This window comes from Zosterops lateralis (genome assembly GCF_965231275.1).
Source record: "Zosterops lateralis genome assembly, chromosome: 4".
In the NCBI taxonomy this organism is placed as follows: Eukaryota; Metazoa; Chordata; class Aves; order Passeriformes; family Zosteropidae; genus Zosterops; species Zosterops lateralis.
Window position 1 is genome coordinate 49562576 of NC_139765.1, and position 22536 is coordinate 49585111.

General features: G+C 41.7%; 1 protein-coding gene across 4 annotated transcripts in view; it reads left to right on the forward strand.

Moving 5' to 3' along the window:
- The first annotated feature begins 790 nt into the window (after nucleotides 1–790).
- Nucleotides 791–22536, forward strand: part of MET (MET proto-oncogene, receptor tyrosine kinase) — a 90083-nt gene continuing 68337 nt past the window's right edge. For 2 of the 4 annotated variants that reach the window (XM_083859272.1, XM_083859273.1), the window contains exons 1-2: nucleotides 1166–1646; nucleotides 20688–21902. In XM_083859272.1, coding sequence (XP_083715398.1) covers nucleotides 1389–1646; nucleotides 20688–21902 — 1473 coding nt within the window. In that variant the 5' untranslated portion in view covers nucleotides 1166–1388. Of the gene's footprint in view, nucleotides 860–1165; nucleotides 1647–20687; nucleotides 21903–22536 lie in introns of those variants that run through there. The other 2 variants (XM_083859275.1, XM_083859274.1) reach the window with 2 other exon arrangements.

The following is a 22536-nucleotide window of genomic DNA, read 5'->3' on the forward strand; positions in this document are numbered from 1 at the left end:
GCTCCACAAGTGTACATTGCACAGGCAGTATTGCTGAGTGACTCAGTTTCTCAGCACCTCTGAAAGATGAGGTCATCATCTGCTTTGCAAACCTTGTGAGGGAGAAACCCCAACCTGTGCAGTTTAGTAACCTGTAGGAAGCACAAATGGGGGGAGAGAGCTACTTGACAGTCTATATAAACTGAGGTCATTTACTTGAATTACATGTGGATAGACATTTAAAGCACAGTCAGCACTGACACCATGATAGTGCAGTATGGGCTAAATTTGTTCACTACTACACAACCTGGGGGTGGTCTCGGGACAAGCCTAGGGGTGCCCATATCTTGACCTCTCAGGGTTAGGCTTTAGCATCAGTCAGGCCCTGACACCTGACGGTGGGTGCCCAGCTGTTGGGAGTGAGGAGGGAGGCTGTGCCTGCACATCATCCCGGTACTCACTCGGCCTCAAAACGCAGAGGTGCAGGATAAGGTCCACCAAGGGTCCCCTCCTGGCTTTCCCCATGTGAGGAGTGACAGCCATCAGCCATCCCTCCTGCCCCCGGGGCTGGGGGCACCTGGCCGGGAGGGACGAGGGGAAGAAAGGAGGGGAGGGGGAGCGAGAGAAGGAGGCCCCCCCCTCCTTTCTCCCACCGCGCACCCGGGCTCCTGCGATGTGGTGAGTCACAGGCAGGTCAGGACCGCGCCGGAGGGGCGGAGGGAGCGCGGGGACCGGCTGATTTACCGCTGGGAGCCGCCACCAGCGCGGCGGAGGCGCCGGAGGGAAGGGCGCGGAGAGCCGCCCCGCAGCCCAGGTGCCGTGCGGGAGGGAGGGAGGGACGCCCCTGCCCGCCGGGGCGCGCAGCCCCTGCCGCCCCCAGGTAGGGACAGCGGCGGGGCCGGGCCGGGCCGGGGGGAGCCCGCGGGGCGGGGGGGAGCGGAGGGGAGCGGCGGAGGGGAGCGGGGCCGCGGAGGTGCGTCGGGCTCGCCCCGCCCGCCCGGGCTGGGCCGGCTGCCGGGCCGGGACCGCGGGGCCAGCCCAGCCCAGCCCAGCCCGGCCCGCCGGGGTGCAGCGCTCGCCCCTCCGGCGCTGGTGCCGGCGCGCAGCCCGCTCCGCTGCGGTAAGGACCGGCACCCGCGGGGGGACGCGGGGATGAGATGAGCGGGAGCGGGGGAGGACGGGCAGCGGCGCGGGGCTGCGCCGTGCCCCGCCCGGGAACTTGGCGGGAGCGCGGCCGCTCTCCGGGGCGGGCCGGGCGCGGGGGCAGGTAACAGCGGTGCGGGGGCAGGTAACAGCGGTGCGGGGCTGCCGCTCGCCCCCGGCCCGGGCGGGCTCCGCGGGGCGCCGGGACCCGGGTCCGCCGCGGGCGGGGCGGGCAGGGCAGGGCAGGGCGGGCGGCGCTCCCCGGGATGCTGCCGGCAGCGGCCCCTTGGCACAGCCCGAGCCGCTGCCCCTCCCGGCCCTTCCCGCTCCGCGGGCGCGGCGGGAGCGCGGCGGGGCAGCGTCCGGCAGTGCGGCCGGGAAGTTCCAGCTCGGAGACCCCGCCGGACTTCGCGTTTGTGGTGCCCGGTCCGACCGCCCTCCGTGCGGCGCAGGGGGAGCTGCGGGATTCCCCAACTTGGGGATGTGTACTTTATGGTTGCACGGCGTTCACAGTTTTCCTTGCGGTATGGCTTTTTTTTTTTTTTTTTTTTTTTTTTTTTTTAATTGGGGTTTGTTTTTTTATTTTCATTTTTTAAAGCAGAATTTTCTCCGAGCAGTAAACAAATCGCAAAGAGCTCATATAATGGCATTCCACTACTGTTTCCATGTCAGCATTAAATTATGTGGTCTTATGCTTTATAAATACTGAATGCACTCCTTAGAAATTGGAAATTTTTCACCTACATCAATAGGGATTAATAATCAAATAGCAGTGTTGTTTAACAAACTGTGCGTTTGTAACCTGTAGGAGGTTTATTCAAGCTGCAGTGCGTGCTTTTCCCGAAGAACCTGTGCCCTGTGTGGTAGTTCGTTTGCTTTATCCCACAGGTGCTTTTTTCATTGTCCAGTAGCAAAAAGAGGACGGTATCTCTTTTTTGTTGTCTTTTTATTTTAGATCTGAGAGGTTTGGATTCATAATCAGGCAAGATAAAGTGTCTCACATGTTTCTCAGAGAGCTGGTTAAATGTTTACGGATCATACACTGCAAGAGCAAAAAGCTAGCCTTTGGCAGGAGCTGCATGTTGAAAACAAAGTAACTTGGAGAATGACTGTATCGCTTGTTCTTTGTGTCCTAATCCTTCTTCAGCACTGTATGATTCTTTTTCTGTCTTCTAATACAAACTGAATCATTTGGAAACTGGGATATTTGGTATAACATTCATCTTGCTATTTACAGAAGAGAGCGTCAACTTCTGTGCCTTTTTGGTGGGGAGGGAATGAATTGTCTTTATTATTCTATAAGAATTTTCTCTTTTGTCGCCCTTTTTTTTTTTCTTTCCTTTTTTTTGAATTTTTTTCTTCTCCTCAGAGGTTAACCACTGCATAGCATTTCTTTAGTGGTAGGCTGAAGTGCACATGTTGTGGCTGGAGAGGGGTTCACAGACGTGTTATTTGCTCAAGTGTAGATGACAGTGCAGCCATAGATGGATGGGAGCTCACTGAGTCAGGGCAAGGCCGCCAGAAAGCCAAAATTCAGCAGAGGTTCAATGAAAAGCTCATGAATGCAAAACTAAGTAGCAAGTGTTGTCTTCCCAGGATTGCCTTTCCCATCTTGAGTCTCCTGCATTTATGGTTTTCTGGTACCTTAGCTGTAACCTTACCTTACCTTACCTGTAACCTCTTCTTGCTTGTCCAATGCAATCAAAGGGAGCAACCCACCTACTCTTACTCTTCTATAATCTGCAGTTGCCTGCTCTGTATTTTTCGACTCAGATGAGAAATTCAAAGGCTGCTGCCTCCCAAATCTGGCTTCCAGAGCTCCAGAGACTAACTGGCACAGCTGGCTGCAGTGCAAGAGCAGCAGTCTTGCCTTTGCAGCCACAAAGGGAACCTGATGCCGGCAGCGTGCTGGGCTGGGGTAGCCAGAGAGCCAGAGCTGCAGCAGTGGGAGTCACAGAGCACTGGGTGATCTGCTTTGTGCCATGATTGCTGTGTGGTGGGGATGTGTCTAGACTTTATTTGCTTCAGGCAGAAATCAAGGAAAGGTTCTGCATCTCCATCTGTGTTTGTGAAATATCTAGTGTAAGGGAAATCCTGCTTGGGCTCCCTTAGCACTACACATCATTTCTTGAATGAGAAAGGGATAGGGTAGCTGAACAGCATTCTCTAAAACTACAGAACACAAAATTCAGTGGGGAGTTACAAGGATCTGTTTGGTCCAAAGCAGAAGGAATGCATGCAGTTTGTGAAACTTCAAACACACCTTCCTAAGATTTTGGGTGGCAACACCACCTTTATGGTGGGTTCCTGTGAAACCCTTATGTCCAGGCTTTCCACCTGCCCTGTTGCTACCTTGCCGTCTGTCCTTTGAGCTGGTGGCACAACTTCCTGTTTCGTTAGGCATTTACCCTCAGATGAGCCATCAACCTGTGCATCTCGTCTGCTATGGCCACAGTTGGTGATTTTGCTTTCTGTGCAAAGGTTGTGTTTGGTCATTAAACCTGTGCAGCGCACCAACCCTGGTCACGCCACATTGCCCCAAGCAATGCCATCACCAAGGAGGCAGGGCCACAGCTCCATGCAGGACTCTGAGGAGGGCATCTTTTTGCTACAGCCAAGATGAGGAGGTTTCTGTTGTTCTCTTACAAAAATGTTGTGTTTTTCTCAGCAGTGGCTTCAAAGATCTGTCTCATACATAGCGACTGATGCAAACATGTTAGCAGAAGCCATTTTTAAATCAGTTTCCTTACCCAGGGGAAATGTAGTATAGACAGGGCCTTCAGGAAACGAATAATTAGGTGACCTTTTCCCCCCCAGAATATCAGGTCTGTTTTATGTAGAGCTGTTTGAAGTCACACAAATTCTCATTACTCTCCAAATCTCTAACCTTGCCTTGTTTAAGATACCTTTTAGGAAATCAAATCAGTGTTTCAATCTAATTTCCAAAGGCATTCAAACACATGGTATGTGTGCTAACTTGTTTCCTCTAGCATTAACAAATCTAGCAAATTGCCAAGCTATTTGCCTTGAGGAAAACTATGATGTTGTACAAGAAGATAAAGTATTTTTTTCCTCCAATTTTAAACATTAGAAAAAGAAAAGAGAGGTAAAGTTATCAGACCACATTAGTCCAGGATATAACTCCTTTGAAGCAAACAGTGTTCCCAAGTAGATTGCCATGGTTTTTTGATCTGTTCTGGGACTTTTTAGTCACGCTGTGATCTTTTTTCAGACACTTGATGTGGCTGGATGGTGACTGAGTCCCCTTAGCTCAGATGGACTTACATTAAATTAGTTACAATTGAGTATACCAAATATGAGAGTGGAAAATAGAAGTGGAGATAAACAATTTGAGCAGCTTGTAACCCTCAAATTTTAAGAATTTTATAATGCTTGTATTTTAAGGAGAGGCTGTGTACATAAGCGAGGCACAAGGGCGTATGTGGTGCAACAGAAGGAGTGAATGGTCTGAAACCTCTCCTCTGCCTCTCCTCTCAGCACACCAGTCTCCAGGGACACAAGTGCTCCAGAACATTTAATTATTCAAGCGGTTGTCAATAACAGAAGAGTTTCTGCAATGCTGAGGAGTTTAATAACTTCAAAATTCTTAAACAAAATGCTGCTCTTTTTTTTGTGCATCCTACAGCTCTGATAGTTTCTTCTGCTTAGTCCAAGAAAATGAACATGGATTTGTCCTTTTGTGTGGAAGGCAGCAAAACGTTCTTGTTTGAATTCATGATAAATTTGGTTGCAAATGCATGTGGAAGGAAAATTGCCAAATGCTTTCAGAAGATTTTCATTTTGTTCGAGTGTTCACACCATGGCCATCACCATGGTATTTGATAGCTATCCATTTTGCTGTGTACATTGCAGCTTTAGCCTCATGTTGAAGGGTCACACTGGCATATCTTTTTTTCCTTTAGTCATAAAGAAATAAGACTTTTTAATGTAAATTGCTTTCCTTTACTGCAGTTCCTTCATTTTGATGTTTATCCACCTAAACAGTATCAGAATCTTTTTGACATGTATAGTTATCATTTCTGTGAAGGATCAGTGACCTAGCTTGATGAATTTAAAAGTTCAGCTATAAACCTAAATATGTGACATTTATTGAAATTCATTCTTTGCCATGGAGCTACTTTCTTTCAAAAATATTGAGAATAGTAAGGAATTGCATCTGCAATTTGATTAAATCTACAGTTGTTACCATTTGCCTTCTGAAAATTGATTCCCTCCCCTCCCTGTCCTCCAGCTTGACATGCTTATTGATTAAAAATTCTGCACTGGCCTAGGCTAGCATATATTTGTGTGTTTCCTATGCAAGTTCTGACAGGCTTTCAACTGTGGAAGCCAACTCTATTCCTAAGCTATTGGAAATGCTAAGGTTCCTTAGTAATTGTTTTAAACTATATGATGACACATCTTTGAACCCCATTGTATGAAGGAAAAATACCTTCTGACTGGAGAGAGGTTTCCTGTTTATGTGTGTGTTTGCTGGAATTAAGCCTTCCCCTGTGTGTTGGCTGAATATTTTTTTGTAATCCAAAATGGCAACATGGCAAGTCACCTCCAGAGTTTATTTTTTGGACAGGATACAGGTCTTTTATTTTCAAAATAGCATGGCTCTGGAGTTGATGATGAAGCACAGAGCCCTCTCAGTTACACTATTAAGCAGACTCAATTAATTCAGGAGGCACAGCTAAATTTAAGCAATAAGTAATAAATTAATAAAGACAGATTTAAGCAATAAGTAATTAATTTTTATTGACAATTTTATACAATGTATGTTGTTTACTTCCCACACAGGAAGTTTTTTGCTTCAGCCAGAATTTCTTTCAGCATAAGGATGTGAAATTTGCCAAATGTATAATTTATTTTATAAAATGGCTAGAATCATAGCTTTGGTTGTGGCTGAAGAGTCCCGTGAAATTTTCTGCTTCTCTTTAAAGAGCAGGCCAGCAGGTGGCCTCCAGGTGGTAGCCCTGCTGTAGGAGGATGGCATGTAATACCTGAAGGGTTTTCAGCTGTTTAGATATGGGGAGGTGACCAAAAAAATAGCATATATAATACTCTTGCCTCTTGGTATCTGGGGTGGACCTTGCACCCTACCTGCCGTAGCTGAACCTGCTTCAGAGGGGAGAGGCGATGAGACTCAGAAAGGCATTTTGCCTCCAATAGTAACAAGGCTGGACCACCGTGAATTTAGGCAGTGAAGTTAGTTATTTATGAAATACAGTGTTAAGGTTTCTGGTTTTCTTCAAATAATGCTCATTTTAAACAACTGTCTGGGACTGGGAGAAACCTGGACTAATGGACTGATTACACGAGCGTTTGTTAGGGCTGAGCGCCACATGGCCCTGGTGTGGGATGTCCACACCCAGCCCCAGCTTTGCTGGCTGCTACCCCTGCCCACTACTGGCAGAATGTCCTCAGCTGAATTCCAGCCCCTTTATCACCCACCGCAAACACTCAGGCCTACAAAAACACATGTGGGGCTCAGGAAACTGCCTTTTTTTACCTGTTTTTGTAGTTGTGCTACTTTTCTGGTAAGAACCCTGAGCAAGACTGTGGCCTCGTGGTTGTCCCTGGGAGCTTTGTCACTGACTCTTCATGGACACTGGATTTAGCTCTGCTTTTGTGTGTGTCTGCACCATATTTGAAAAGTGGATTTCCTCTTCTTTGACTTTAGTAGGAGGTTGATGTACCTTTTTTGACATAGAATTTTTCTCATTAATAGTTATAAAAATTAAGTTCTGCAGGAACTATCTATTTTCATCTAAATTTTGTGGAAACAAATCCTTTCTGAGCATGTTTAATGAGTTAGATGAAAACAATTATCATCTACAGTTAGAATTCCAAACTTACTTATTTAATGTTTCTTAACTTAATGTTTTGTTTGTTTGTTTTTTGTTTTTTAGTTTGTTTGAGCTGGATGCTGAACCTCACCTTTCTTTTACTTTGTTTTGAAACTAATGTAGCTAGTGAGATTTCAAGCTTGATAGTGGTCTATTGTGCCATGTGAATGCCTAGAGACATACATGACTTTTTATTGTTTTGTGTTCAGCTGTATCATAAATAAGAGTGCATTTAGGATTGGTTGACCCAAACTAAATCACCAGAATTTTAGGACCATCAGGGATATTTATTAAGATGTTGGGGTTTGCTTCTCCCTCCCTACATGCTCGTGTTGTGGATGATCCTGTGAGGATAAAAGTAGGAAGTTTCTACGTAAGCCCAGCATTCCAAGTAGGCCTAGAGAAAAGTCCCAAATCTGTGGATTGTCCCAAAGCATGACTAGAAAAGAACAAACTGAAATAACTCCACAAGCTTCATTTGTCTTAGATATATGCTGGGATAGCTCTGGTTTGGATTACTCTCTATCTTTGAGACTGTTCGACATTCAAAATTGTATTAGGATTTCTGTTATGGGAATTACATATCCTTTTATCTGTTGCTATCATATATCCTGATATCAGTTATGGGTGTTATTATATCTGTATTATTATATATACTTTCATGTGTCTTCTCATCCAAATTTAGCAGATTCTGTTAGGTCTGAGAAAGCAGGTTAAAAGAGAGCAGGGCAGCTTTACTGAAGACAGTGAAAGGTGTTAGTAGTTGAATTAATGTTAAAAGTTTATTAATTACCCTATCCTGATGTAATTGAAAATGTTAAATGAATTACTTTAGTTATATTCTGTTTTCCTGTCTACTTCTAGAGAGGGGGTATTAATTTTACATGTTATGTATTACTGTCCTGTAAAACCTTTCCTTAAACTCTTTAGGTTTATTGCTTTTGCTCTTTGGATTAGAGGCCAATATTTTTACTGAGGGAAAATGTTTCTTGCTAATACTCAGTATTTGATATCATTCTTACAAATGCCCAAAGCCAAAGTAAAAAAAAAAAATACAATTGCAATATTAATAATCTTTTAAAGAGTAGGTAGAATGCAAGCAGTAATGGGCTCCCGTAAGCAGTGAGCCAGTGTGGAGCTCCCTCTGTGATAAAGCACTTCTGCATCAGAGAAAATAATCCAAATTTCACCCTAAAAATGTATTTACCATCCATTTAGATGAGTGGGAAATGTTCATGTTTGAAGGTGCAATTTAGCTTGCTGCAGATTGAAAACTATCTTAACAGTTGTTTAACTCTTCTGATGACGGAAAAGAAAACTTTGATGAAGGAATACTTTGAATACTTTGCTTTTGCCTTCCTATATATGTTCAAGGATGAAGTGTTGCATGATAGTGAGTTTTTTCACTGTTTTATCATTGCAGCACTTCCAAATAGTAAAGGGGAGTGTTTCCCTAGCCAGGATGTAGGTACCTTTAGTTAAACTCAGGGTGTAAATTCCGTCATCTTCAGTGGAAACTGTACAAGAGTTGAAAACAGAGGACCCAGATGTGCACTGTGTCTTTATGCTTTACTTTGATTTCTTCATTTCCTAGTATTTAGGGTTTATTAAGCCTATTGCAGTCAGAATCTGAAATTCCCAAATGTCTGTTTTTCCTGGTATTACAAATACTGGCCTTACAAACAAATTACCAGGTTGCACAGTGGCAGCATTTCACTGTGTCCTTTTCCCTTCTCAGAGGATTAAGTAGCTCCTTTTCTGGGAATGTCCTCTCCTGTGACATTTTCAAGATCTTGTCAGCTCTCCACCATAAATTTCCCCAATGGAAAAATTCTATTGAATATAGCATGGGAACCTTACTATAAGTTTCTGAATTATCCTATGAAATTCAATATTCAATCTGTTTGTGCTTCAGAACTGCATATTAAAATCTCATTACATTTTATCTTCCATTAAATCCCATAGAATTCAGTTATTATTTCAATCAGATTCCATTAGGCTTTTGTCCTTTTTATCCTGACCTTATGTATACATAAGAGAGGGATTGCAAGGCATGTTCATTTGTGAGAAAGGGATGATTCTCTCCTTCTCCTGGTCGTATTCAAAAAGGCCTAACCAACAACAGTCACCTTTTTTTTTCGTGGTTGACTGTGGAAGGCTACATGGGAGGAAATGTTCTGGATGCATAACATGCTAATAGAATTTGAGAGAGGTGAGAGCCAGCCAGAAGGTAAATAAAGTCAGCATAAGCGTGCATGAAATCACAGAAATCATTAATGACCTTCTAATTGCAAAACTGAAGCTCATGATTTTCATGCAGGGCTAAAAAGGGGGAAAACACCTTGCATGGCCGTTTTTAGTGAGAAGGCTTGTTTTCCAGTTCTGTGGAGTTTTCTTTCCTCCCTTCTAAAAACACGTTTACAAAAATAAGTATGTATTTGTTCTTCAGATGTAAGCTGCCATGATAAAATCAGCTGGGGTAGAGCTCAGAGACAACTTTGCTGCTTCCTGAGGATGGCTGAGTTGTGTTTTTGTTTGTTTGTTTTCAATTTGAGAAGTTTTCATATAACATGCTTTGAAAGACCTTCTTCTATGCAAATAATGCCACAATTCTCTTGTAAGTGAAACACACACTTGGCCAACCTCTGTCTGCAGGTAAGCAGGAATGGCTTAAAAGTTCCCCTGCCTGCAGTGGGAGAGGTCTCTGCTTATCTGAGCAGAGTATGTGCATCCAAAATCCCCTGCAGGGTAGAAAACTAAGGTAACAACCAGTGAATTGTTTTCACAGTACAAAAAGCCTTTCAAGAAGGAGCAAGAAGCAATAAGAGGTGGCTTAAAAATAAGAAAGTACCCCTTCCCCAGCTGCAAGAGGGAAATCTAAAGTTATGTTATTTACCGAGACCACCATCTCATGCTATTAACAGGGGTAAAAGCCATCAGTCAAATATTTGACTACTCATGGTTTATAGGGATTTCAAAGACTTATGGAAAGATAATGCCTCTGTCCATTAGCTAGTTACTTAGAAATGCAGCATTGGTTAATTCAGCCTTTCTGTAAAGAGTAATTATTATCTTCATTAACAATATATAAGATTTTAAAGATTTACTCTTCTGCACCTATCATTCCTGTTAGGTCTTCTGTATCTCAGTGTTTACCCTGTATCATCTATTGCTCATTTTAAATGAGGTAGTATTGAGATTCTGTCATTGCCACAGATCTTCTGTCTTTCAGCCTGTTTTAAGCACCCTGTTCTCCAGTCCTTAGTCAGCTCAACTATCACAGGAATCAATGAGAGTAATGTTTGCATAGAGACTGTGGAGTCAAGTCTTGGAAAAGATGATGGCTTCACAGTGAAGGAATGTAGCTTATCCTGACCTAGCTTAGGTCCAAAACCAGGCTTTTGTGTGAAAGTCAGGTGTATAAGAGTTGAGATCTGTCCATCTTCACCCCAAACACCTGTATCTTGCTCCCATTAAAAATGCTTGAGTAATTATTAATCACAAGTAGTCCCTATTTTTTGTCTGAACACAACATACATGGTGCTAATAAGTAATACAATATAATTTGAATATTTTTAGTAGGAGCAGGGATGTAAAAGAAAATATTCCTTCTAAATGACAGTGACCTTTGTTAAGTGCCCAAAATACTGAATTAAATATCAACTCTTTAGTAAAATATGCTCAGGAGCAATTGTTTCACTATAAAGTCCTAAATTTAAAACATACATTAACTGACCAATTCTAATTTTACCACTGCCATTTTATTTTTCTTTTGGATAAACAGACCAAGCTTAATATTACGGGGAAGATCCAGAGAGGCTGCTTTGGCATCTGAAATGGGGCTTAGAGTGAGTTCAGGGCACAAGTCCAACAAAGGGATCTAAAAAGCTAACACTCACTGGCCACAAAGCTCTCAGGTGCTTGGATTAACCAGTGTCTGCACTTTGTGATGAATATTCTCTGGATCTCACCTGAGCTGGAGCTCTGGAAGAGAAGACAGAGCAGTAGGAGGTTCTCAGTCCTGGCTGGGTTACAGCTCCCAGCCAAGCTCCTTTGCAGTGCCCAGACAGGATGGAGCCAGGCATGGGTTCTGCTGCTGACAGGCAGCCTCCAGCACCACACGCCATCCCCTCTCTTCCTCCCAGATGGCTTCGCTCCAAAGCATCAGGACAGCTTTGCCTAGGAGGACTCACATTCTGCTGTCTGCATCTTCCACCAGGACAGGAAGAGGAGGAAGAGAGTGAGGAATGGCCATGGGGTGGTGGATGGCTGGATCTCATGGCAAAAGGGCAGGAGAGTGCAGGCAGGGGCTGCAGAGGGCAGGGGGCAAAAGCAGCAGAGCCAAGCCCTAGTCCCAGATTTAGACCTTTGGCCAGCCTGTTCGTGCAGGGATGAGGACCATGGTTTTAAATCAGCCCCTTTATGGCAGGCACCATCCTACAGCTCAGCCTGTCTGTGCTGTGCCTGTAGTAAACACCAGCACTAAGCCTTTTGTGTTTTGGAGGAATGGATTCATTATCCTCATTTCACCCTTATGAGAAAGGTAAATACACTCTGAAGCCTCTTTGCTTATCTCACAGACTCCTTGAATCCGACTCCAGATTTTCAAAGGAAGCATTCCAGGGTCTGAACAAGTCCAAAACCTTGTTCTGGGCCGAGTATAAATGAGAACCTCTAAAGAGCAACAGTAGCACATTTAAGCTTCCCAGGTCTCTCCAAATGAGGGGAGAGGACAGGCTGAAAGAAAGTAAATGAACCAGCTGAAAAATCCTTTCAGAAACAAACACACATAAAAAGATCCCATTAGCATGAAAAAACTCAGACTGCTCAGCCATCCCTGAACTCCTTCTTCAAACTATTGAGCTTTTCAGCATCTTCTGAAGGTCAACACAATATTTCAAAATAAAAACTGTGGCTGATGGATCCTTGCTGAGGGACATCTGCCAAAAAAAAAAAAAGGGAGCTGAGGCTGCTACAGATCAGCCACTCTCCTGATTGCAGCTGTGACACTTGCCTCTGGTGAGAGCCAGGATGTCAGATAGGCTGATCCCAGGCCATTTCGGGATTTATGAATGCCAGTACCGTAAAGTCCTTGGAAGGGGATCATGAATCACAGGTCCACAGCAAGGCAGCAGTCATGCCAATGAGTCGTCATTAACGCCGTTTCTAAACTGAGTGAAAGTAGGGCATCAGTTAAAGTGCACTGCAATAACATAAACTTACAGTGACAAAAGCAAGGTCAGCATTAAAAAGAAAAGGTCATAACCTCTTAACCAAACACAGCTGGGAAATGATCACTATCCTTGACATTGTTCCTTTTTGATTATCAAAAAGCCGCTATGAAGCTAAATAGACCATCAGGTTATTAACTTTGGTGTCAGATAATGTATGAAGCTGAGGCATAAATAAAGACTCCATTGCTTTCACTAGCAAATTTACAAACACAGCCAATTCAGTTTTGTTTGTAGCTGTTTTGAGTGTTTGCACCACATTTTCCCTTGGGGCAAAGACCACCAAAGCTTTGCATAGAGGTGGTTTGTGTTTGGTGGGGCTGATTATCTCAAACACAGCATTACACAATCATGGTTATACATTGTGGAGCCAGCTTGAGCATGGAAGGAGTGCAGTCTGCTTTCCAACACTAAGTATACGTGCAGACAAAGCACAGTATCAGCCCAGCACAGTACCAGCCCAATGGACTGTGCCAGGCCAGACTAGTTCAACAGCACCACAAAAGTTCCTAGATGCAAGGAGATGACTTGGAGGCAACTTAAAGTCCTCTTAAAGTCCAGTGCTGGCATAGGTTCATAAGCAGAGCTTCTTCTTGGTTTTTCCTTTCCCTGGATAAACCAACACCAGCAGGCTGAGTAAAGGAGAACTGAGGGTCTTATTCCAGCCTTTGGGCCAATTCTCCAAATCTGTGAGCCCAGCTCAATTGAACAGATGTGCTGATCTTGCTGGGACCCTGGACTGTTTGACCATGACATCTCAGCTTGACAAGCTGTGTATCAAGCAAGGCGTTAGCAGCCTTTTGGATATCCTTGACCCTAAGTTTGTTGCTAATTTGCCTTGTGGCTCTTGGAGACACATTAACTAGGAAGGGTGAAATCATGGCACACAGTGGCATGTTTTATGTGGGCCTGCCAAGCAGAAAGCCACTGTCTGACACTGTCCTGCCAGATCATTCAGAGGAAAGAACGGAGCCAGCACAATCTTTTGCTTAGTATCCTAGGTATTTGTTGCACACCTTGGAAGAATTCAGAGACTTCTTGGGTTTTAGTTGCTGATAATATTATATTTAATATGACATTAAAAGGAAACTTGGTAATTTGGTGGACTTGTAGGATCCATTGGTACCAATCTAATAAAATACCTTATCATCACTATTTTCATACAGTTGTCATGTATCATACAATGTACTTTACCATCTGTTTCTATTGACATGCAGAACTTTTTTTTTTAAGAGATTAATGTTTGGCTGTGAAGAGTTATTATCTCAGGGACTCCTAAGAACCATTAGCAGCAAATGACAATTAAACTGCAGGAAATGTCCTGCATCAAGATCATTCATAATTGCTGTTAGAACATTTAGATCAAATCTGTATGCTGTCTTGGTTACTCATGACTATCTGCCTTTGAATCTTTTTCATTTTTATGACCCATGCCGTTCCTTTAATTATCACAGTATGGAAGGCTGTTAGCTTTACAAGACAAGAAAGGCTTCCAAAATATGATCTGCATTTCAATACAGGAATTCAGGTAGATAGATGTTATAACCATAAAGCATAAAGTAGCAAATCTAAGTGCTGAGACTACTTGAAAGAATTGAGCTAAAACTGTGCTTGCAGCCAGGTTTGCCAACTTGGCTCTTTACAAAAGGAGGAACTACATTCCAAGGAAATTACACTGTCCCCATTCAGTACAGACAACCACAAAATGCTTAGACTCATGCAGAAAAGTTGATCAACAGGATCAACTCAGAAATGCAAGTAAGTTTCTTTCTCCTACTATAAGGTGTTCTTATCACACCAGAAGCAAAAGTTTGGATTTTTACCCAAGCTTGTGTGATTTCTTCAGTCCATCAGAGCATGTCTACATTTATCTCAACACACTAGAAGTTGACAAAGGCCTTGGCTTTGTATATATGGTGAAAATAGATAAGAGACTAATTAGTCTTTTCACACATGAAAAATTTGAAGTGACCCCCAAATATCTCTATATGCACTATCCTGAACCAGAAGACCAACATTGCCTTGTGTTATTAGTCATGACATGTACTATATCAAGCGTAGGATGTTACTCCACTTACACAATCATAGCTCTTTTTCTACTTGCACTGAACCTTTGGACTGAGTAAGATGTTCATATGTCAGTGGTCAGGCTGAATTATTTGCTGCAGATACAAAGCTTAAGTCTATGCTAGAACTGGGTTTATTTTGTAGTGGTAAAGAGCCACAATACCATCACACTTATTTTCTTAGTGAAGTTCCACAAAGTCTGACTTGCATTTCAGATGAACAGGATGGATCAACTGTGTTGTTCAAAGTTTGCTTTCTATTTTCCTATTATTGCTAGACTATACAATAGTTTTTTAAAAAATCCTTCCATCCTTATCATCCAGATGTGGAAAATGTCCTATTTAAAGATCCAAATCCATCTGCAAATATAAGCATGAAGAAACAGTGAAGGTTCTACCTTATTTGGGGTGTTTTCTCCCTGGTTTTCAGTTATTCTATGTATCTTTTGAGCTTCTAGTCCATGTTCTTTGTGGAATTGATTCCTCAGCCCTTAAAATGAGTACTACTTCCTCACATGAGCAATTTCTCTCAATTGCAAGAAATGCCGTATTCCATCTATTAAATTAATCTTTTTGAGCAATATATAGGTCTTGATCTGTTCCACTCATTTGTAATATATCAGTGAGTGTTTGCTGAGGTTCATTACAAAAGAACCAGTACTGTCATTGTAGCCCATCACAACAAAAAATGATTAAATAAATCCAGTTGTGCTAAAGACCCATGACATGAGTTGGCTTTACGATGTTAAGTTCTGAAGCAAGTTTCAAATAAAATATTCTACTGCACTGCAGGACACCTCAAAAAAAAAAAAAAAAAAAAAAAGCCAAATGAGTGTAAGAATGGCATTTTCTCCACTGCAAAGACTAGATTAGTGTTCTTGTGGTTTAAAGCCTGTTAAAAATAAATGTGCTAGACAACAGAAATGCTTCTTTTGATAGCTGCTGTGAATTATAATGGTATATGGGACCCAGTAATGGACTATGTATATTAAAGAGTGTGTTTTACGCAGGGATAATTTTAATTCTTTTTTTATGTGTTTGAATATTGTAAGGAAAAGCTTGCAGAGCAGTTGAACCTGCTAATGAAAGCAATTTCTTCTGACACACATGACTGCACTGTGTATGTAGCAGATTTAGTTAATGGTAGATCCTCCAGCAATTACCTAGACTGTGCCCTGCCCAACAGTTCTTCCCCATCAGCCTTCTACACACACACCTCTTGGAATAGCATAGAAACCTCCCAGTTCTGCTGTGAATGAATTTATTATGTAAATCACTGCTAATACAGTCTTTGACTCTATACACTTGAAAACTGCATTGTGCTAGAGTGCACACCATGCTGCAGGAAAAATTATGTTGCCACCCTAGTCAGGATGAGTGACCTAACCTAGAGCTGAAATAGTGCTGAAGACAAGGGAACATGAATTTTAACTCAGACTAGCCATTTGAATTCAACTCCAGGATAATTTGTATGTTTGCTGCTGCATTACTCAATTTCTTTGTTCTCTCTGTTGTCTTAAGGTAACTAAGTTCAGATTTAAAAACTTTTTTTTTTTTTTACCTCTGAACTTGGAAAACATGTTACCCTCACTAAGTGTTTTACATATAATCAACCTTGTGTACAGATGCAATTGGTTAATTGAAAAGTCTGATGAAGGCACATCCATTGTGAGCTTAATCTGTTGAAGCTGATGCCAGTGCTGTGACAGATTTGCAACAACTGATTAAAGCTGCATGGATGGAGCTGTTATCATCACCCTCTCTCATTTTCCCTGTCCTCTTGAATGATGATGTTCTCTCCATGGCACAGCCTCTGAATCACAGGGAATCAGATCCTGCACTGGCACAGATTTTAGTCCAAAATAGCAAAGCAAACTGAAGTCCCAGGAGGAGTAGTCACTAGGGTTATTCTATATAAATTTGCCACCTCAGCTCTGTCAGAGACCCAAGTAACAAGATGTACTATCCCACTGGAAAAAGTATAAAACCATACTATCAACCTTAAAGAGGGAGAAAGACTACCATTTAGTGACAATAGAGTTCTTGAAACATGAATTTAAATAGCTCTGCTGTTACCTAACCTGAAATGACCTATCTGAGGACTAAATATGTTCTTGTACAAACACTCTCTGTGAGATAGAGGACCCTGTTATTTCCTTTTCTGTAATAAAGCAGGGAAAATGAGGTGCACCAAACAGCCTACAAAATATTTTCATTCAGCATGTTGTCTGAGCTTGTGCAGATCCATGGAGTGCTTGTGATTAGAGCTAAATGGGACCCAAGTTTCTGAAATGAGGGAAAGGCAAACAGGCATGGCTGTGTTTTCTGGCTTCCTTGCATATGCCAGCTTGAACATTATTCCACAATAAGGCCAGGCCTGACTTGTCAGTACAGTCAAACAGTGCAAAGGAGAGACTTGATGTTCAATATTTACAAATTATCACCCAAATCGTAATTAGAAGGAATGAAACTTGTAGGAAGAGGATTACCACTGGGAAACTGTTAATGGTATAAAAACAGTCCAGCCATAGCACTTGAGGCTGCCAATCACACTAATATGACACATCATTACCAATCATTTGCAATGGTTAACCAAAATCTATTTTCTCATCACTTTTACTGGCTACTGTCTGATGAGAGATGGAAAAATGAGCACATCATGACACTGGCTTTGAAAATATCTCTTACAAAAGGAATAATCCATGCATAGCTATTGCTCACTGATAGCTATCACAGGCCAAAGCTTACAAGTCATCTGCAGACACATGAAAGACACACACACGTGTCGCAGGAAGGCCACAATAGGTTAAACAACATCCATCATTCAAACCAAGTAGAGAAACAAAAGGTTTCCTTATTTTCCTTCTGAAACTGGTAAACAGCTAGTTCTTTGACCTGTATCTATAGCACAAGTATTTTGGTTCTAATTCACCAAAGCTTTTTAAGTTCAAAAAATTACTTTTGAGTGTTTGCTAAGGAGAGCTGTTGCACCTTTGAAGAGAGGAAAGACTGAATTTTTAATTCACCAAAATTTCTCTGCTTCTTCAGGATGTAATTGGGTGAAGTGTATTTGCAGTGACCTGATCTGGAGGTTAGAGAAGAGCAGCTCTGTGCTGGAGATTGCAATGCTGGAATAGAGAAAGAACCTGGGTCAGATGAAGAGAGGCACCAAATGTCATGAGGCTCTGAGTAAGAAGCAGCAGAGTTTATATGATATGAGGACTGTGAAGTACACAGTACTCTTCACATGATTCCTTATGTTCTCCCTAAGCTATAAATGTCTCACTGTAGGGCATGTTCCTTCTGATATCAGGCACCTTGAGAGAAGATTCACAGTATGCTGGGAACATGGACTGTAGAGAACCATCTTCTCTAGAGAGCTGCCCATGAATCTGAGCCAGAGCTTCCCATAGGTTGGAATCAGCAGATTTCTGTCTGGGAGGATGCTTGAAACATCTCAAAAGTACACAAAGGAAAGCACTATGATGCGACTCAAATAGAAGAGAAAAGATTACTTCATTTTCATTTATTGCTCATATTTTCCTTCCTGTAGTGGTAAAATAAAGTACCTATTATTCCTGGCATCCTTTACCTCATACTGAATTCCACCTTTTTTTTTTTTTTTTTTTTTTTTTTTTTTTTTTTTTTTTTACTGTTCTTACTGTTAAATTTTCCATTCCAGCCTCATTCGCTAAAGGAGTCAAAGATGGAATTTTTGGTCTCCAAGAGAATAGATTGAAATTAGTGGTGTTTTACTGAGTGTAGGCAGAGCGGACTATCTGAGCCTTTATAGACTATACTGGCCTCACATCCCAAAATATGGTTGGAGTGAAAGAATATGTCAGATAGTATTTATTACTCTTAAGTACCCCTGCAGTGCACACTAGTACTGGTTGTTGGACAACTAGGGATACACTTTTTCATACACTGGAATAGGAAGGATTGTAAACTGAAGACTGAGGGACATACTGGTGGGAAATTTATTTGGGAACATTGCAACAACATAGCACAGAGTATAGTGCAACAAATAAGATGCCTGTCAAGTAACCTTCCTTTCATCCTTTTTTCCTGTGTTGGTGGTTAATCAGCCTCATCCTCATGCAACTCTTTTCCCACCCATTGCTTCCTCTCTCCACTGCAGGGCCGCCTCTGTTAGGTGGGTTTAAACCTATTGCACTGAACAATATACCTGTCTCTGCCTGGTGTCAGAAATAGAGCACTTTTGGAATTTTCTGCCGAATCTAATATTTGTCAGAACATGTTGACTCATCAGAAGGTGAATCTGCAGGAATGCATCAGTTTCAGCAGTTTCTTGGGTGGAAGTGCTGGTTGAAAAGAGGCAGACAGTCAAACCAGGCTCTCACTTCTGCCAGTGCTGGGACCTTCACTTGGCACTGGCCAGGCAGGATGTGAACACGATTGTTCTTGGATCACGTGTGACTTCTGGGTGTTTTACTCAAACTTTGAAAGCTCTTGGTTTCATCCCAGCACAGAGCAGAAAAAAAATTTCAGAAATTTTTTTCAGAAAAAATTTCAAAAAAAATTTCATAGCAAGATGTTACAGAGGATGAGAAGAGTTTCCTGCCCTATGCAATGTGGAGGTCCGCAGTTTGTGTACTGGGACTATTTTCTAACTATAGCAATATCCTTGCTCTCTTTTCTCTTTTTTCTTTTTCTTTCAAATTCAAATCCAGGCTAGATTTGTTTCCAGGAGTCTGTTATCACTAATTAATATCAGAAAAATGTTACTAATTTGAAGAAAGATCTTTATGTCTCAATACTAGAAGTGTGACTTGTTTTTACCAGCTAATACTTGCAAATAGCCTGTGTTTCTGATTTTTATCTCCAGCTCTTCGTCATGATTCTTATCAGATAACAGGGAGGAAGAACAATTAGTTTCCAAAACCTATTATTTTGTGTAATTAAAGAGGTAAACCATGGAAGGAATTCAGTGGATGCTGAAATAAACCACCACAAGAATTATTGATGGATTGTTTTAACCAATCTAGTGAAAACACTAGATTTATACACAGCTGAACCAGCTGTGGTCTACAGTCATGTTTTCATTTTGCATAAAGTCCTAATGAAATAAAAAGTTGGTACAGATTCCTATTCAATTTGTAATTTTCTAGGTTGTCTATTTTAAATTCTCTCAGTCGTCACAAGCATTTCTTGATTAGCAACAGTTGCCTAACTATAGTCAAACTAGAGGGATTTTCCCAAAGTATGTGATCATATTGCTGTTAGAATGCATAATTGTTTTCTCCATGAAGAAGCTAAATTTGGCTTAGCAACTGTGTCATGATGTTGATAGAAAATATCTGGTGTGACAGGGCATAATGTGGATACTGCGCTGAAACGCTCATAACCACAGTTCATTTCATTGATCTTTCAAGGGGGTGAAATATCACACAAGTCATCTGCCTTTGGTTTTTCAAACCACATCAAACAACTGTGTGGAGATGTAAAAAAAAAAAGAGAGAAGTGCTAGGTGGTTTGATTTCATCAGTTAATGGCTGTAGGTCACTTGATAGCCCTTTGTTTACAATACAGCGATACGCCTGTATCTTGTAAGGCTCACCAGAGTGACTTACTGCTGTGGTACAATGCCTAAAATAAAGCTTGCACATGCCAAGCACCACATGATGCATAAAATATTCTAATAATACATTACAAAGCCTTGTCAACACTGGGGAGAATGACTATTCCAAGAAGTAGGGCTGGCTGAAAAAAGAAATTCTTTTTTCCAAACTAGGCCTTTATGAAAGACAGTGATTTGGGGAACTGGAGGGAGAGAGGGAGAGAGAGAGGTTTCTTCCTTTGGTCTGGTGAAGTGTCTCTACCTTGGTTAATCAAAAAAATCAACAGAATATAAGTCCACTCAAGCTCAAATCTTCACATTATTTCATGTCTTTTCTATTTCTTACTTTTGATCAGCTGTGCTAGGAATCCAATCAGTCCCTTGAGAACTTGACAAATATCTTATATCCACACGTTGAAGTGTACAACTGCTTTGTGTGCTGTTGTGTCCTCAGTGTCCTGGGCAGTTTTCCTTTCAGCTGTGTGTACAGCATCCTGTTCTAAACCATATCAGTCAGCTGGTTTAATGCCATTGTGGAAATAGTCCTCTCTCTTTTGCTGCTCTACAATGTGCTGAGGTGTCTTGAGAAATTCATTGTAAGAAAATCCTTCTGTGAATTTTTCTGAAGGCAATGAAATGGATACCTGCAAAGAACAGGGACTGTAGCCATTTCTAGCACAACTATTACGACACTAAGCAAGTTTGCAACACTTCTTAAACTGAAATAGTTCAGCTACTACATGCAGCCTAGAAACGGATTTCTGTTGTCTGATAAACTGACCGTTTAGTATATGAAATATAACCAGTTTTTCCATTAAATATATTTTGACAGATTAGATCTCTGACAATGAAGCCTTTTACTGCATATCCTTCTGGATTTATCATATTCCTGTTTGCCTTGCTGCAGAGGAGCCATGGACAATGCAAAGAAGCAGCTAAAAAATCAGAGATGAATCTTGGTGTAAAATATGATCTTCCTAACTTCATTGCAGACACACCAATTCAGAATGTGGTTTTATACAAGCATCATGTTTATATTGGAGCAGTCAATAAGATTTATGTACTAAATGAAACTCTCCAGAACATTTCTGTGTACAAGACTGGGCCTGTTTTGGAGAACCCTGACTGTGCACCATGTGAAGACTGCCGAGATAAAGCCAATTTATCTAACAGCGTATGGAAGGATAACGTCAACATGGCACTGCTTTTAGAAACTTATTATGATGATCAGCTCATTAGCTGTGGTAGTGTGTCCGGAGGCATCTGCCACCGTCACATCATTCACCCTGACAACCCTGCTGACATTGAAAGCGAGGTGCACTGCATGTACTCACCCCAGGTGGATGGAGAAGCAGATAACTGTCCTGACTGTGTTGTTAGCACTTTAGGAACCAAAGTTTTGGTGACCGAAAAGGACAGGTTTGTCAATTTCTTTGTTGGAAATACTGTGACATCTACATTTCAACCTCCCCATGTGCTGCATTCAATATCAGTTAGAAGATTAAAAGAAACACAGGACGGTTTTGAGTTTCTCACAGATCAATCTTATATAGATATCCTCCCTCAGTTCCGTGACTCTTATCCCATTAGATATGTCCATGCCTTTGAAAATGATCACTTTGTCTATTTTTTGACTGTACAGAGAGAAACTCTTGACTCACAATCTTTTCACACAAGAATTATCCGCTTCTGCACTTTAGACTCAGAGATGCGTTCCTACATGGAGATGCCTCTTGAGTGCATTTTTACTGAAAAACGAAGAAAGAGGTCCATCCGAAAGGAGGTATTCAACATTTTGCAAGCTGCCTATGTAAGCAAGCCTGGTGCAGCTCTAGCACACGAAATGGGCCTTGGGCTCAACGATGATATCCTTTACGGTGTTTTTGCACAAAGCAAACCAGACTCTTCTGAACCAACCAACCGATCTGCTGTCTGCGCCGTTTCTGTGCGAACCATCAACGAGTTCTTCAACAAGATTGTTGACAAGCAAAACATGAAATGCCTCCAACACTTTTACGGGAAAGAGAGCAAATACTGCTTGAACAGGGTAAGTGATAACTGATTTGTTACATTTTGGGACTTTGGTTCTCTCTTTGCCTATTCCATTGCCAGGTATCTATCCCTTCAGTTTCAGTTACAAAATGTAAGTCTCTGATCATTGCAGATTGCTTAGCATTGCTGTTGATTATCTCTAAAAGGATTTGTTCCTATAAATTAAGTATAAAAATTGCTGAGGTCTTTATGGGGCTAAAAAATGTAGTTTTTTGCTTGAGAAACTATGATGCAGATAAATGAAACATTTAGGAGGCTATTTCTTTTACTATTTAAAAAAAGTATTCATAAACATTCATGTGCACTGAACAGACCCTGAAAAACATCACATACTTAAAAGTATGTTAATGCTGAATCACTGCCCATCTCAGAAAAAAATGAAAGAGCTGGTTTGGTGTCTGCCATGAAGAGCCAGATTGTAATGTAGTTACTCATGCTTGGTACAGAAACAGTCCAACTGACATCAGTTTTCTGCACGAAAGAAGTGTCAATGAAATCCGTATCTGAATCCACCATTCAGGTGGTTTCAGGTGGGAGGGTTGCATTTCTGTACACCATGATTTCAGAGGGTTGCTACTCTCCAACCCTATGAAATACCGTGAGCAGAGGAAGCACAGAAATTTTCCCAT